The sequence below is a fragment of the Cervus canadensis genome, chromosome 3 (genome assembly GCF_019320065.1).
Source record: "Cervus canadensis isolate Bull #8, Minnesota chromosome 3, ASM1932006v1, whole genome shotgun sequence".
Classification (NCBI taxonomy): Eukaryota; Metazoa; Chordata; class Mammalia; order Artiodactyla; family Cervidae; genus Cervus; species Cervus canadensis.
In genome coordinates this window covers 114,467,986-114,483,433 of record NC_057388.1, presented here as the reverse complement: position 1 = coordinate 114,483,433, position 15,448 = coordinate 114,467,986, and the positions used below count along the sequence as shown (strand labels likewise).

General features: G+C 46.5%; 1 protein-coding gene across 3 annotated transcripts in view; it reads right to left on the bottom strand.

Annotated features, from left to right (window-relative positions):
- Positions 1-5,065: 5,065 nt before the first annotated feature.
- Positions 5,066-15,448, bottom strand: part of ACTR3B (actin related protein 3B) — a 70,073-nt gene continuing 59,690 nt past the window's right edge. For all 3 annotated transcript variants that reach the window (XM_043464223.1, XM_043464225.1, XM_043464224.1), the window contains 3 exons: positions 8,384-8,509; positions 6,788-6,871; positions 5,066-6,221 (listed from right to left, as the gene is read on the bottom strand). In XM_043464223.1, coding sequence (XP_043320158.1) covers positions 6,126-6,221; positions 6,788-6,871; positions 8,384-8,509 — 306 coding nt within the window. In that variant the 3' untranslated portion in view covers positions 5,066-6,125. The remainder of the gene's footprint in view (positions 6,222-6,787; positions 6,872-8,383; positions 8,510-15,448) is intronic.

Genomic DNA, 15,448 nt, shown 5'->3' with positions numbered 1-15,448 from the left:
GAAATATATTTCAATTAAGTAAAGAATTATTTAACAGATAAATATTCTTAATGAGGCTCTCTCGTGGTTTTAAGTAAGCGACACACTCAATTAACCTCACAAGCTTGTTTGGCACAATGGTGCTTTTTACAAATGAGATAAAATGGAGGGATCATAAACAATGACTTCATCACAAAACTCTGGGTGCATCCATCAGAGACGAGCTCATGATTCATACTAGTTACCTTGAAGAATGAACTGATTATCACTTCCATAAAATCTGCTAATGTCCTCAAGATTCCTGGGGGGTCATTTCTTCTGCTGGGCTCTCTCACTGACCACATGCAGACGGTGACACAGCAGACGTCCACTCACACACGTGTTCTACAGCATCGCACACCTACCTCTCAGGTTTACAGAAGAGTTACCGGAGTCACAGTTTAAGAGCTGGATTGTTTTTTCCGTAAGTTTTTAACAGCTTTATTGAGATATAATTCACATGCTGTAGAGAATTCACCCACTTGATGCATATATTAATAATTCAATGACTTTTACTGTAGTCACAGCTGTGCCATCCTCGCCACAATTTTGGACACTGTGTGTGTGTGTTTAGTTGCTCACTCGTGTCCGACGCTTTGCAACTCCATGGACTATAGCCTGTCAGGCTCCTCCGGCCATGGGATTCTCCAGGCAAGAATACTGAAGTGGGTTACCATCTCTAGGGAATCTTCCCAACCCAGGGATCGTACCTGAGTCTCTTGCATCTTCTGCATTGGCCGGCAGATTCTTTACCACTGAGCCACCTGGGAGCTCCCTTGGAGGGTTGACTCACCCCAGAAAGAAACCCCGTTCCTATTGGTAGTTACATTTCCTCCCAACCTTCCCTACCCCTGCCCCCAGCCCTCTCCCAGGCAATCACTGATTTATTTGATAAAAGAGCTAGATTAGGTGGATGGAGTTGTTGCAGACAATCTTATTTTCTCTTTAAAAAAAAAGATTTATTGGAGTATAGTTGATTTATTCATACAACATTCAGTTCGTTTCAAATGTACAGCAAAGTGAATCAGTTATACATATATCCACTCTTTTTTTAGATTCTTTTCTCATATAGGTCATTGCGGACTTCCCTTGTGGCTCAGCTGGTAAAGAATCTGCCTACAATGTGGGAGATCTGAGTTCGATCCCTGAGTTGGGAAGATCCCCTGGAGAAGGGAAAGGCCACCCACTCCAGTATTCTGGCCTGGAGAATTCCATGGACTGTATAGTCCACGGGGTCGCAAAGAGTCGGATGTGACTGAGTGATTTTCTTTTCACGTAGGTCATTGCAGAGTATTGAGTAGAGTATCTTGTGCTATACAATGGTCCTTACTAGTTATCTGTATTATATACATAGCGTGTACATATCAGTCCCAACCTCCCAATTTATCCCTCTCCCCTTACCCCCTGGTGACCAGAGTGTGTTTTCTACATCTGTCACTCTATTTCTGTGTTGTCAATAGGTTCATTTGTACTACTGTTTTAGATTCCACATGCAAATGATATCATAGAGTATTTGTCTCTGTCTTACTTCACTGGGTATGACAGTCTCTAGGTTCATCCATATTGCTGCAAATAGCAATACTTCATTCTTTTTTATGGCTGAGTAAATATTTCATTGTATATGTACCACATTTTCTTTATCTATCCACAAGCTAAATTTTATATTGTTAAAAAATCTTAAAATAACAATGGCTAACATCCCACACCTCCAAAACCCAGCTTTCATCTAAGGTTACCCCAACACACAACGCTTCTCACACCCAGCCTGGGAAAAGGGATGGAGTCTTCACTTGAAAAGAAACTTCATTCAATATTTACTGGGCACCCACCATGTGCCGGGGATAGCAGGGCTCCTGGGAGCACAAACATCAGTCCCGTTTTCAGGAACCTCGTCCAGTGAGGGACAGAGGGCACAGCTAGAGACTGACTCGGTGGGGAAGGTCAGAGCAGGCTTCCCACACTGGTGATGCTGCAGCTGAGGGCAAGGGCACTCAGAAAGAAGCCCCTTCTGGGCTGACCCCTCCAGGATGCTGTGCACCAATCTGCTACCGAAACAACGCCGAAATACCAAAGAGTAACTTGCAAATCCCAGCGTGTTCAACTGAAGCATGTCTACGGAGCATGTATAGCCTCACAGTGTCACAGAGAGACAGCTCCCAGCACAGAACCAGGGGAGGAGACAGCCGCTGTGAAGGAACAGGATAGCTTTATTACACGGATGATGAAAGTGACTCAGTTATATCAGCATCGTGGTTAAAAGAAAGGGCCCAGTGATGTTTAGATTCTACAACTATATACTAATACCTTTTTTTTTTTTTTTTTTAAGAAATGCCTTTCTAAAAAATATTTGGCTGTGTTGGATCTTAGTTGCTGCATGCTGGCTTCTTTCTAGTTGCAGCACATGGCTCAGTAGTTGTGACAAGCAGGCTTATTACCTGGTCTTAGGCATGTGGGGTTTTAGTTCTCTGACCAGGGATCGAACCTGTGTATCCTGCATTGCAAGCTGGATTCTTAACCACTGGACCACCAAGGAAGTCCTGTAATATCTTTTTAAAAAATACCTTCTTACTGAAATCCTAAAGGCCCTTCAGTTCATGATTCTAAAATTTTCTTTTCCCCTACTCAAACAACTTTATTACAATTTTTTAAATTTTTTAATACAATTTTATTACAATTATGATGCAAAACACAGAGACATCACTTTGCCTGCAAAGGTCCATATAGTCAAAGCTATGATTTTTCCAGTAGTCATGTGTGGATGGGAGAGGTAAACCATAAAGAAGGTTTAGTGCCAAAGAACTGACACTTTCAAATTGTGATGCTGGAGAAGACTCTTGAGAGTATCTTGGACAGCAAGATCAAATTAGTCAATCCTAAAGGAAATCAACTCTGAATATTGACTGGAAGGACTCAAGCTGAAGCTTCAATACTTGTCACCTGATGTGAAGAACTGACACACTGGAAAAAACCCTGATGCGGGGAAAGGCTGAAGCAAAAGGAGAACGGGGCAGAGGATGGATGGTTAGATAGCATCACTGACTCAATGGACATGAATTTGAGCAAACCCCGGGAGACAGTAGAAGACAGGAGTCTGGCACGCTGAGGTCCATGGGGTCAAAAACAGTCAGACACGATTCAGCAACTGAACAACAATATGATGTCTCAAGACACAATATTTGCTTTATAACAGAATAACAAAGGCTAAAATTTACTGAACACTTATCATGGTCCCATTATCGCTCTCTTTTATCTTATTTGCCTTATACAATCCAGTCAATGCACATGACAAAACATATATTCACAAAGCCTTATGAACGAAAATGAAAATAATTTAACATCTAAACATCCTAGATCAGCAGCTCTTTAGCACCCATTACATACCAAGGGGTTTGGATTAGAGGGGGAATGCTCACACATCAGTTACCAAATTTTAAGTAAAGCATCCCAATAATATGCTTATCATGATAAAGTTGAGATTATGTCTACCTCTGTCAAAAAGGGTAACATGATTTCTTATTCTATCTAAAAGCTTAATAGCTGTTTAAAAAAAAAACTATTGACATTTTAGAATATGTTCTGTGAAAGTGTGAGTTCATTGAAATTTTTTTATAGAAAACTGTTCACTGAGAGCTACAAGGCATTTTCATCACAGAAGGCTGATTTTACCCATCAACCAGTAATACCTAATTCATGATATTATGATCTTGTACTAATTCAATCTGTAAAGGTACTTGTAGACTTTCTTAAAATTACTACCATAACTCTAAGCATTTATCCTCCTTATAGAATGACCAATGCACATTGCAGGTGGCTCAGCTGGTAAAGAATCCACTTGCAATGCAGGAGACCTGGGTGATCCCTGGGTTGGGAAGATCCCCTGGAGAAGGAACCCACTCCAGTATTCTGACCTAGAGAATCCCATGGACTGTATATAGTCCATGGGGTCACAAAGATTCGTACACAACTAAGTGACTTTCACTTTCACTTTGACATATGGCCTCTGGCAGGTTGATTGAAGAAACAAAAAATGATAATAACTCCAATCTACTTGGCGCCTGGCCAAGTCAAAGCAAGGTAGGACTGGAAGGAGGGAGGAGGCATGGCGTGTTCACTGTGACAGCGCAGAGACCAGGAGGGTGGGGAGGCAAAGGGCCCACATGTGAAGACGCCAGCTGATACGGAGATGGGCCAGGGGAGGGCCCCCGTGGTCTCTGAGCAAAAGCAGCAGCGGTGTTAGGGGAGGTGATCCCGCCAGTCTGCTGTTTGTCACACGGCGGGGGGTGCTGAAGGAGACACACCCACCCAGACTTGTGATAAAGCGGTGGCTGGAAGATTCAAACAGCAGACCTGCGACCCTGAGCAGAGCAAACCGCAGAGGGAAAGTGGAGAAACCGTCTGGACAAACGAAGAACCAAGTGGCCTGAGACCCTCCATTGAAGGGCCTGGGGTCACTGACCATTGGGAACAAGTGGCAGGAACCACCTACAGCCCAGGAAACCCAGATTTTACCATACTGAGCACAAAGATTCCTTTATTATCCCCAACGTCTTCTTAACCTTAAATAATAAAACCAAATGTTTCTTTACAAATTCAGATCTTTAGAGAAAAAAAAATACTTTGTGACCTAGAAGAAATGCCATAAAATAACAGTTTAAACAGGAACATAAGTATTATATGAAGAATGGGCTAAAACTAAATCCCTTAATTTAGCAAATTATCTTTTAAGCCAGCAATCTACTCAGCAGATGTCAAGAGTAGTTGCTCCAGTCTTAAAGCCATGCATTCTGAATTCCTGGGAAGGGATGGTGGAAACCACCAGGGACACCACCCCCCACATTTCACACAAGTTCATCCAGCACCATCCACACCACTTTGAATGACAGAGTGGTCCCTGCATCACAGGCATTCCACACCCTTTCAGGAAACTTCCTCCCCAAACTTCCTGTTATCATCAAAGCCTCCATTGATGTGAAACAAATTTTGATACTCTGAAAGAAGCGCAGGCACCAAGGGGAAAACCCAAAGACCACCACAGCACCACAGGAGATCTTTATAAAGAGTCTAAGTGCTTTTATTACAATAGTGCAAGGTAGTATTTCATCCAACGCTCACCAACAGCACACTGGCGTCTTCTATAAAACAGTTCCAGAAAGCTCACACAGGAAAAGGAAAAGATACATTGTCTGTGATGATTCTCATACAATACTGCTTAGTGGTTAAATTTCATGTCGCTCAATCAAATGTAGTCGTTTTCTAGCAAACATGTGGCAAAAACGTTTTGCTCTGATTTATTCTGCTGGCCTACAAACACATCAGAACATGCCTCACGACTAGAAACGCTTTATGACAACACCCCATGACACCGACATCTACGCGTGCTTGCAGTCAAGCCAGTTGTACCAAAGAACCGTGAAATACAAAATGATAGGAAATATAAACATCGATTTAGTATTTCAAGTTTATAACATTTTATTTACAAAAATAGTCTGGGAGGAAGAGGCTTTACAGTCCCATACTCTGTCCTGGGCGGGGGCGGGGATAGCTATTGTCACGTTCTAGGGTTTTCCCTATCTATTATTCTTAAGAGCCGCAGCTGAACTCCAGAACCCAACTGTGGACTAGAAGCTCGGGTGGAGAGGAGGGAAGGGGCGGGCCAAAGGGCAGGCCGAGAGGGCAGAGCTGTGTGGGGGGCGGGGCGAGGGCGGAATGGGGCGGGGCAATGGGTGGGGCGGGGAGCAAGGGCGGGTGGCATGGAGAGGTGAGGGGCGGGGTGAGGGCATAGAGGGGCGGGGCGGGAAGGGAAGATGGCCAAGGTGAGAGGCAGTGCGGGGTTGGAAATGGGGCGAGGCAAGGGGGCGGGGTGAGGGCCGGGGCGGGGAAATGGGCGGAGTGATGGGCAGGGCGAGGGTTAGGAATGGGGCGGGGCGAGGTGAGGGGCGGGGCGAGGGCGGGGCGGGCGCGCAGATGGCTTGGCGAGCTGTCCGGCGGGCGGCGCCGCATGCACTGGGACACCACGCTCGCGCTCTATGTACAGGGCCCGTCGACTCCGGGTCTGAAGGACACTTGCGCTCCGACGACACCACTGCGGGGCGGCGCCCAAGCCGCCACTAAGACATGACCCCGAAGACGGGGTTGTGGCGGCAGATGCTCGGGCCGCACTCCTCGTAGTCCTTCTTGCTGTGGCAGACCTGCAAGAACTCCGGCTGCAGGAGCAGCGCGCGGAGAGGGAAGAGCATCAGACAGACGACCGAGCAGAGACAGCCCCTCGCCCGAACCGCCACCCTCTCCCCCACCGCGGCCGCGGGCTTCGTGAGCCTGAACTGCCAGGCAGGAGTTTTATTTCGTTTTTTAAAAAACTTGCCCGCGTGCTCAGGCGCTCAGTCTGAGCTTCTGTTTAGGAAGAACTATGTGCTTGCTCGCCCAAAATTAGCAATTTGTTAGCTAGTCACAAGTTTGAGGAGAAAAAGCAGTAATTACTCAGAAAAATTTCTGGAATTAATGATCACGGCGACATTGTAGGTTATTTTCGGATTCACATATCTACAATATCTGTAACCCCTAATTTGCAAGGATATTTATGAATTAGAGGTACTAATTTGCACCACTAATGGTCATTAAAGTATTTTTTCTATCTCAGAATTAAATGTGGGGCTGTTTAGAGCCACACACAATTACAGCACAAACCATTTCATCTCCGGTAAGAGAGTATTAATTCAAACTCAACGGAAAACAGAGATGAAAAGACAGCACAATCCAGGAAAGGACTCACAGTTGAGGCCAGCATGGAGCCTCCGAACCACACGGCGTAGCGCTGCATGTGGTGCGTTATCACCTGGACCTCCACAGGCTTGGGCTGCAAGGGAAATGATGCGAGCTGACTGTCTGTGCAGAGGGCACCCTGAAGCCTTCCCACCTGGGACCCTCCTCCCACCCCGCAGGCCCCACCTTCAGGCTCAATGCCCTCACCCTGACAGGAAGGTGCTCAGCCCCCCCACTGCCAAGCCCACCAACCCCCAGCCGAGCCCAGGTGGCGCAGACAAGAAAGAACACAAGGCAAGGGCAGGTCACCTCCATTTAAAGGCATTTTTAAGACGCAAACACTCCATGCAACTAGCCCAGCTTGGGTTTGTTTTTTTTTTTTTTAATTTTTTTTTTTTTTTCCAGTGGGTTTTTGTCATACATTGATATGAATCAGCCATGGATTTACATGTATTCCCAATCCCGATCCCCCCTCCCACCTCCCTCCCAGCTTGTTTTTTTAAACTAAACAAATTAGATTTTTTCACATCTACAGATAATTCTAAGTAACACTTAAGAAAGATAGTGCTAAGTGATGTCCAACTCTTAGGACCCCGTGGACCGTAGCTCACCAAGCTCCTCTGTCCATGGGATTCCCCAGGCAAGAATACTGGAGTGGGTTGCCATTTCCTTCTCCAGGGGATCTTCCCAACCCAGGGATGGAACCCAGGTCTCCAACACTGCACACAGATTCTTTACCAACTGAGATACACAAGAAGCCTAAGTGAAAGTGAAAGGCACTTAGTCGTGTCTGACTCTTTCGACCCTATGGACTGTAGAGTCCATGGAATTCTCCAGGCCAGTATACTGGAGTGGGTAGCCTTTCCCTTCTCCAGGGGATCTTCCCAACCCAGGGATCGAATCCAGGTCTCCCACATTGCAGGTGGATTCTTTACCAGCTGAACCACAAGGGAAGCCCAAGAATACTGGAGTGGGTAGCCTATCCCTTCTCCAGCAGATCTTCCCGATCCAGGAATCAAACTGGGGTCTCTGCATTGCAGGTGGACTCCTTACCAACTGAGCTATCAGGGAAGCCATGGGGAAGTAACACTTAAGTGTCCCAAAAATACTCTAAGAAATGACACCACCTGGGGGTGATCCCAGGAGGTGAGGACATGTGGGTTTGCTCCCATGGGCCCCACACCAACCCAACCCTGTAAATCCACCAGCTGGTTAAAGGTTAGGATCTTAAGGAAAATAGTGGACTGCCCTGCTCTTACCAGTGATGAGAGCTTAATCACAACATTCCAAAAGACATTAGAGTTCCTCACTGAAAAGTCATCCACCTCCTTGGGGTACTGGTCATTACAGGACACGCCTGATCTCTGACAACAGGGAAGAAACTGCTGGCAGGCGTAGGGGGTTGGGGGGTCGGGCTGGGGAGAGTTGCGTTGCTGCATCAGGAGGTCCACACCTGTCCTAACTGCACACCTGGAGGGAGTCCGGACAACAGACCTCTGACTGTAACTTCACAGTGCGGCTAAGAAAGTGGCTCCAACTTGTGTTTACCCCTTACGGCCCAGACCAGTGGGATGTCCAGCCCCACCCGGCCACCCGGAGGCCTCACCTTTATCCTGCCGCCGCTGAGCTCCTCGCTGAGCTTCAGCCTGGCATCCACCACCCTCTTTAAGTCTCTCTGCAGGCGACGTCCGAAATCCCTGAACATCGTGGAGCCTCCCGAAAGAACGACATTCTAAAAGACACAAAACAGAGGTTTCCTCATGTGAAATCACCTGCCCGCAACACACTCCCCACCCACCCTTCAGTCATCTGAGTGACACACTTCAACCTATATAAGAAGCTAATCACTGAGGCAAAGTTAGCGCTATCAAGGAAGAAGTATAAATTGGGGCTTCCCTGGCGGTCCAGTGGTTAAGAATCCACCTTGCAATGGAAGGGACACAGGTTCAGTCCCTGGTGGGGGAAGGAAGAGCCTGCGTGCCTTGGGGCAACTAAGTCCATGCCACAACTACCGAGTCAGTGGGCCAGGGCCAAAGACCTCACAGGCTTGCAACGAACACCCCGTGTTTTGCAACTAAGACCCGTCGCAGCCAAATAAATACATAAATTTTTTTTTTAAAGCATAAACTGAGTTTTTCTCCTGCGTCACAAATTCTCTCTTGGTGCTTTTCCTCCACCAAAACCAAGTAAAATCATGCTGCCTGTTCCACTTCTCAAGGGGGCATTGTCTACCCACACCCCTCCCCACAGGCCTCTGGCTTCTCTTGACAAACCGCAAATCTGCATCGTTCTGACAACATCCTGCCCCGACATCAGTGTCACCCGTGACCACTGCCACACCCGGTCATCTGTGGCAAAATCGCTCAAAAACAACAGGAGGGGGCTTGGCTCCTGTCAAGAGTCAGGGGGCCACCCACCAACACTGCACCCAGGGGTCACCTCTCATCACTGCCGCCCCTCTCAACACGGCCGGGAGCTGAGAGCGCCAGGACCAAGTCCAGGACAGGTCGGACGGCAACCTTAACAGAGTAAAACAAGGGTCTTCTGAACTCCATCTAATTTTTTTTAATTGGAAGATAATTGCTCTGCAGTGTTGTGCTGGTTGCCGCTGTACAATACAAGTGAATCAGCCGTAAGTATATACACACCCCCTCCCTCCTGAGCTTCCCTCCCCATCCCACCCCACCAGGGCGTCACAGAGCACCACGACCTCTGTCTTCTCGAAGAGACTCCTGCTAACACCTTCACACAAACTGCCTACCTGTGAGCTACGAAGACCACAGTTCAAAAGCATTCTTGGTTATTTGGGGCATTGGCTTGTAGAATAAGCCTCACAGTACAATTCTTAACCTCATAAATTTACACTAATATAACTTTAACCTATTACTGTGACTGCAATTCTGTCACCTGTTCCATTAATACTTTCTAGCATTTTTAACTCCAGTCCAGGATACAGTCATGGGCCAGTTACAGCAATTACCAGTCATATCTCTGTAATGGATTTTTTAATTTACAAATTAATTCATGAGAGTATGAAAAATGAATGTTCATTATGATATTTCAGAAGCATTGCAAGCATCTTCAGTCGCTTGCAAAGGCATAACATGTAAGATTCATTCATTCATTTACATAAAACAGTGCTGTGTATACATGGTTAAATGATTTTGGACAAAGTTGCCAAGATGCTTCAATAGGAAAAGAATAGTCTTTTTCAATAAATGATGGTGAATAATTAATATCCATGGAGGGGAAATGAACATTTACTAACTACCTTACTTCACACACACAAATGAATTCAATATGGATCGTATATTTAAGGGCTAAAACATACAGAATCTCTAGAAGAAAATATTTCCTTAAAGTCTTCATAACTATAACATAGGCAGAGGAGAGGGCATGCTCTGCTGGCCATGTTCTCAGCATACCTTCTTTAGTGGTAACTGGCTGGCTTTCTGGAAATAAGACTGGTTCGCTAACTAGTGTTTTACGAGCATCAGAATGTTACATGAACCTATTATTTTCAACCCAAGTGGCTCTTCAGAGTTATCCTGAGAGTTTAAATTTAGCTAACAGGCAGTGTTGGCTTTGGTCTATTATCACCTATGCTCGTCCCACTTTCAGAGTGGTGGAAAAAAACAAAAATAGAGAAATAAGTGAAATTACCAATACATGGATTCTCTCCATCTCATTTCAAGGGAAGCAAAAGTGCTTATCTTAATGATTTTGCACCTTAGAAATAGGAACATTTAGCCTCACAGGATTCTTAATTTCCACACAGAAAAGTAAGCAGATATTCTTCTAAGGGAAGTCTTTCAATACGATATCACAAATAGTAAAACTTTAATACTGTAATTTAAGCCCCTCACTTACAGGAAGGAAACAGCCTCCTAAGGCAGACACCACAAGACATGTGTACAGAGAGCTCTGAGCAGAAAGCCCAGCTCAGAGAAAGCATTTCTAATGCCCTCCTTAACTAATACCATCTTTGAAGTCATGAAAGAACACTGTAACCCCCCACCTTACTCCACTGTTTGTATAGCACAAGCCAACACGAACTCTTAAAATAAGATTTTTTAACTCAGCGTTTAACAGCTGAGCAAATATGTACTAAGGCTCCCTTTGGAAATCCTCATTTCACTAAGGTTCTCGTCTTACGCTCTAATCCATACACATGCCCTTCCCATCTCACCCCAGCCCACGTTCCCACCTCCCCCGTGGTCTCGCCGGGTTCTTTCAGGCACTGCTCTCCTGACAGGACGTCACTGTGTCTCAAAGGTCCGGGCCACCCTCCCTCCGATCAAGGGGCCCCTCTTTCCCTGAGTGTGAGCAGCCAGGGGTCAGGGGCTCATGAGGTGCTCTGCACGCTCATCCGTTCACGTGGCCCCACACGGCCTGGGAGCCGGCTATTGCAGGCCCAGAACCTGACCTATTGCAAGGCGGGAGACGCAGACTGTACACCCAAACGAACGAGGGACAGCAGGGTCACAATGGCAGGTGGCACACGCCAGGGAGGAAGCCCTGAAGTGGAAAGGGGGAACAGAGCATGAGCGAGGCTAAGATGGACGCTGCCCGGCAAGCCTCACTGGAAGACAACGTCCCAGCAAGGACGTGAAGGCATAGAGGAAGCAGGTCAGGGATGCGCCTGGAATAGCTCCCTGGCAGGGGCGGCAGGTGCAAGGGCCCTGGGGCAGAAATGTGCTCGGTGTGTCTGTGAAGCGGCCAGGAGGGAAACGAGGGAGGCTGGGGTGCAGAGAGGTGGACATGACCTCTGTGACTATCCTGCTGGACCCTGACATGACTTCCCAGCAGGCTCCCCAGTCCTGTCTTATCTCCCCCAGGCAACTCCCAGCACAGCACCTTGGTGACCACGATAAAGCTTGTCACCCAGTCACTACTCCTGCCCTCAACCCCCTGGACAGCTTCTTGGCCCTCTCGGGCCGGGAGCTGAAGCCCTGCCATCAGCCCCCATGGCCCCGGGCCGCTGCACAGGCTGCTCGCTGCACAACTCCAGGCCGAGAGCTCAGGTCAGGCAGCGGCTGGTACCTCCCTCCAGGTGCCAATCTTGCCCCTGACTCCTCTAGTACCACCCGGGGGATGCGGGAGGCATGGCCTTTCCGTTTCTGAAAGGTTTCGGGGTGGCAGGGAAATCAATGGAATTCACTGCACACTGAATAAGTGAATGGGATCGCTAGACCCTGCCACGCTCACTCAGACACCACGCTCACCCTGCCCGCGTCTGCACACAGGTCTTCTTGGCCTCAGCCACCCTGTCCTCCACCCGTGGAGGTGGCTCACCCATCCACCTCTGCCCTGGACCTTCCAGGAATCAACTTCAGCTGAGGGAGACCCTCTCCCCTGTACTGCCATCATGCAGAGTCTTTATGAAGATCTCATAAGAAGTAAAAACTCAAAATGCACTCATGTGCTGAAAGTCTTAGCAAGTCTGATTAATGATTTACTAAATTACAGAATTCCTCCCTTTTCCTCAACTGAGTCAATTCAAATAATAAAAAATGCATATTTCAACAACTACTTTATCAGAATATAATGTTTTTAAAATGTAGCATTTTCTGAATTAAACCAAAACACAGCAGTGGCCACAGGACTGGAAAAGGTCAGTTTTCATTCTAATCCCAAAGAAAGGTAATGCCAAAGAATGTTCAAACTACCCCACAATTGCACTCATTTCACAGGTGAGCAAAGTAATGCACAAAATTTTCCAAGCCAGGCTTCAAGAGTACATGAACCGTGAACTTCCAGATGTTCAAGCTGGACTTAGAAAAAGCAGAAGAACCAGAGATCAAATTGCCAACATCTGTTGGATCACTGAAAAAGCAAGAAAATTCCAGACAAACATCCACTTCTGCTTCACTGACTACGCGAAAGCCTTTGACTGTGTGGATCACAACAAACCGTGGAAAATTCTGAAAGAGATGGGAATACCAGACCACCTGACCTGCCTCTTGAGAAATCTGTATGCAGGTCAAGAAGCAACAGTTAGAACCAGACATGAAACAACGGACTGGTTCCATATTGGGAAAGGAGTATGTCAAGGCTGTATTTTGTCACAGTGCTTATTTAACTTACATGCAGAATACATCATACGAAATGCCGGGCTGGACAAAGAACAAGCTGGATCAAGACTGCTGGGGGGAAATATCAACAACCTCAGATATGCAGATGACACCACCCTTATGGCAGAAAGGAAAGAGGAACTAAAGAGTCTATTGATGAAAGTGAAAGAGAAGAGTGAGAAAGCTGGCGTAAAACTCAACATTCAAAAAACAAAGATCATGGCATCCGGTCCCATCATTTCATGGCAAATAGATGGGTAAACATTGGAAACACTGAGAGACTTCATATTCTTGGGCTCCAAAACCACTGCAGATGGTGACTGCAGCCATGAAATTAAAAGATGCTTGCTCCTTGGAAGAAAAGCTATGACGAACCTAGACATCATATTTAAAAGCCGAGACATCACTTTGACAACAAAGATCCATCTAATTAAAGCTTTGGTTTTTAAAGTAGTCATGTACAGATGTGAGAGTTGGACCATAAAGAAAGCTGGGTGCCGAAAAATTAATGCTTTTGAACTGTGGTGTTGGAGAAGACTCTCGAGAGTCCCTTGGACTGCAAGGAGATCCAACCAGTCCATCCTGAAGGAGATCAGTCCTGAACATTCACTGCAAGGACTGATGCTGAAGCTGAAGCTCCAATACTCTGGCTACCTGATACGAAGAACTGACTCACCGGAAAAAGACCCTGATGCTGGGAAGGACTGAAGGCAGGAGGAGACGGGGACGACAGAGGATGAGGTGATTGGATGGCATCACCGCCTTGGCCGACATGAGTTTTAGCAAGCTCTAGGAGATGGTGATGGTCACGGAAGTCTGGCGTGCTGCAGTCCATGGGGTCGCAAACAGTCAGACACGTCTGAGTGACTGACCTGAACTGAAGAAGTAAAAACTCAAAATGCACTAACCTGCTGGAAGTCTTAGCAAGACTGATTACTGATTTACTGAATTAAAGAATTCCTGACTTCCCTTAACTGAGTCAAATAACAAAAATGCATATTTCAACACTTTATTGGGATAAAATTTTTTAAAACACCACAGCATTTTCTCTGAACTAAACCAGAACATTACGGTGTCATTTCAAATTCCTGGCCTCACTATGAACAGTCCTAACGGTGACCACATGCTTATTTAGCAGGTGCCGGATGATGGTCGCTGTCCCATGTAAGCCTCTCACGGCATTATGAAGCAGGCGTTGCCACACCATTTCACAGATAAAAGAGCAGGGCCGGCAGTTAAATCACAGCCCAGAGCCACACAGCCAGTAAGCTGCAGGCCTGACTGCACAGCCCGAACTCATGGCCATGGGGTTTAGAGCCCATGATAAAATGGCGGTAGTTAACATTCACACAGTACCGCCTACACCCAGCCCCGAGCTCTACCCTGCGCATGCGTTCTCTAAGCGAATCCTCGCGAGAGTTCAGAGGGACCGTTACGCTGATCATACACGCCATGCTCCAGGGCAGACTGCGGCTACGAGAGCGCGAAGAAACCCTGCGGTCTGGCTCCGGAGCCTACACACTCTCACATGTTACGATACAAAAACTGACACTCCTCGACAAACTTTCAACAAAAGCCGACATTAATGTGATTCATTCTAAAGAAAATTTAAAAGACCAGGTGATCCTTTATCACACGTAACGAGAGCGGTGGGTAAGTTTCCACAGTGCGAGTTTCTAGCAGTCTGCCCGCCTCAGGAAAGATGTTCCTCCAACACCCAGTTACCCCCTCCCACCAGCTCCCGTGGGATCCTGGCTGGAGATCCTGACGAGCTCAGAGCTCGCTGACCCACGCGAGCATCTCACTAAGTCAGAAGGCGTCCGCTTCACCCGGTCTGCAAATCCTCAGACCGGAACCCGCCCATCAAGAAGCATCACTAGTCAACACACCAAGTGTATCCTGGGAGAGAAGGAAAGCTTGACCTGAGCTAGAAAAATATCAGAAACTTAAAACGCAGGAAAAGGAGCTGGATACTGAAGCAGATATAGGGTGGAGCATAAGATACCATTAAAAAAAAAAATGATGCTTCTGAAAAACGTTAATTCCCTAAGAAAATGTTCAACGCAATGCTAGGTTAATATACAAGATACGAAATATAAATACAGCATGATATATTTACCTACCTACCTATATTCAAGAAAAGGAGAAAGACAAAGTGATAATTGATAAGCAGTGATTACTGTTTTATTAAAGATTTTGCTACTTCTCAAATTTTCTAATCTGGAAATAGTTATCTCTGCTCATCTGCAGAGTCTAGGTTTTCCTAAGACTGTATTTTCAAGGTGCTGTCCGGCGACTTGCTGAAAGGCCACAGACCCCAATCTGCAGAGCACACCTTTCACTCATCTGCTTGTTGAGACCCCTCTAGTGGACTGGACTTTTCAACAGGTCCTTACTTTGATGCATAAATCTCTATTCCATGATGTGAAATAAAAAGTCTCAGTCGTAATTACCTCTATAGAAGGAAAGGCCCTGTCTTTATGCCATTAAAAAAACATCCTGGCCAACATCATCATATACACTACCCAGAGCCTGTTAGTCACCTTTTTAAGTAGAAAGACAAAGTCTATCTACAAAGTCCACTGATTACCTTATAT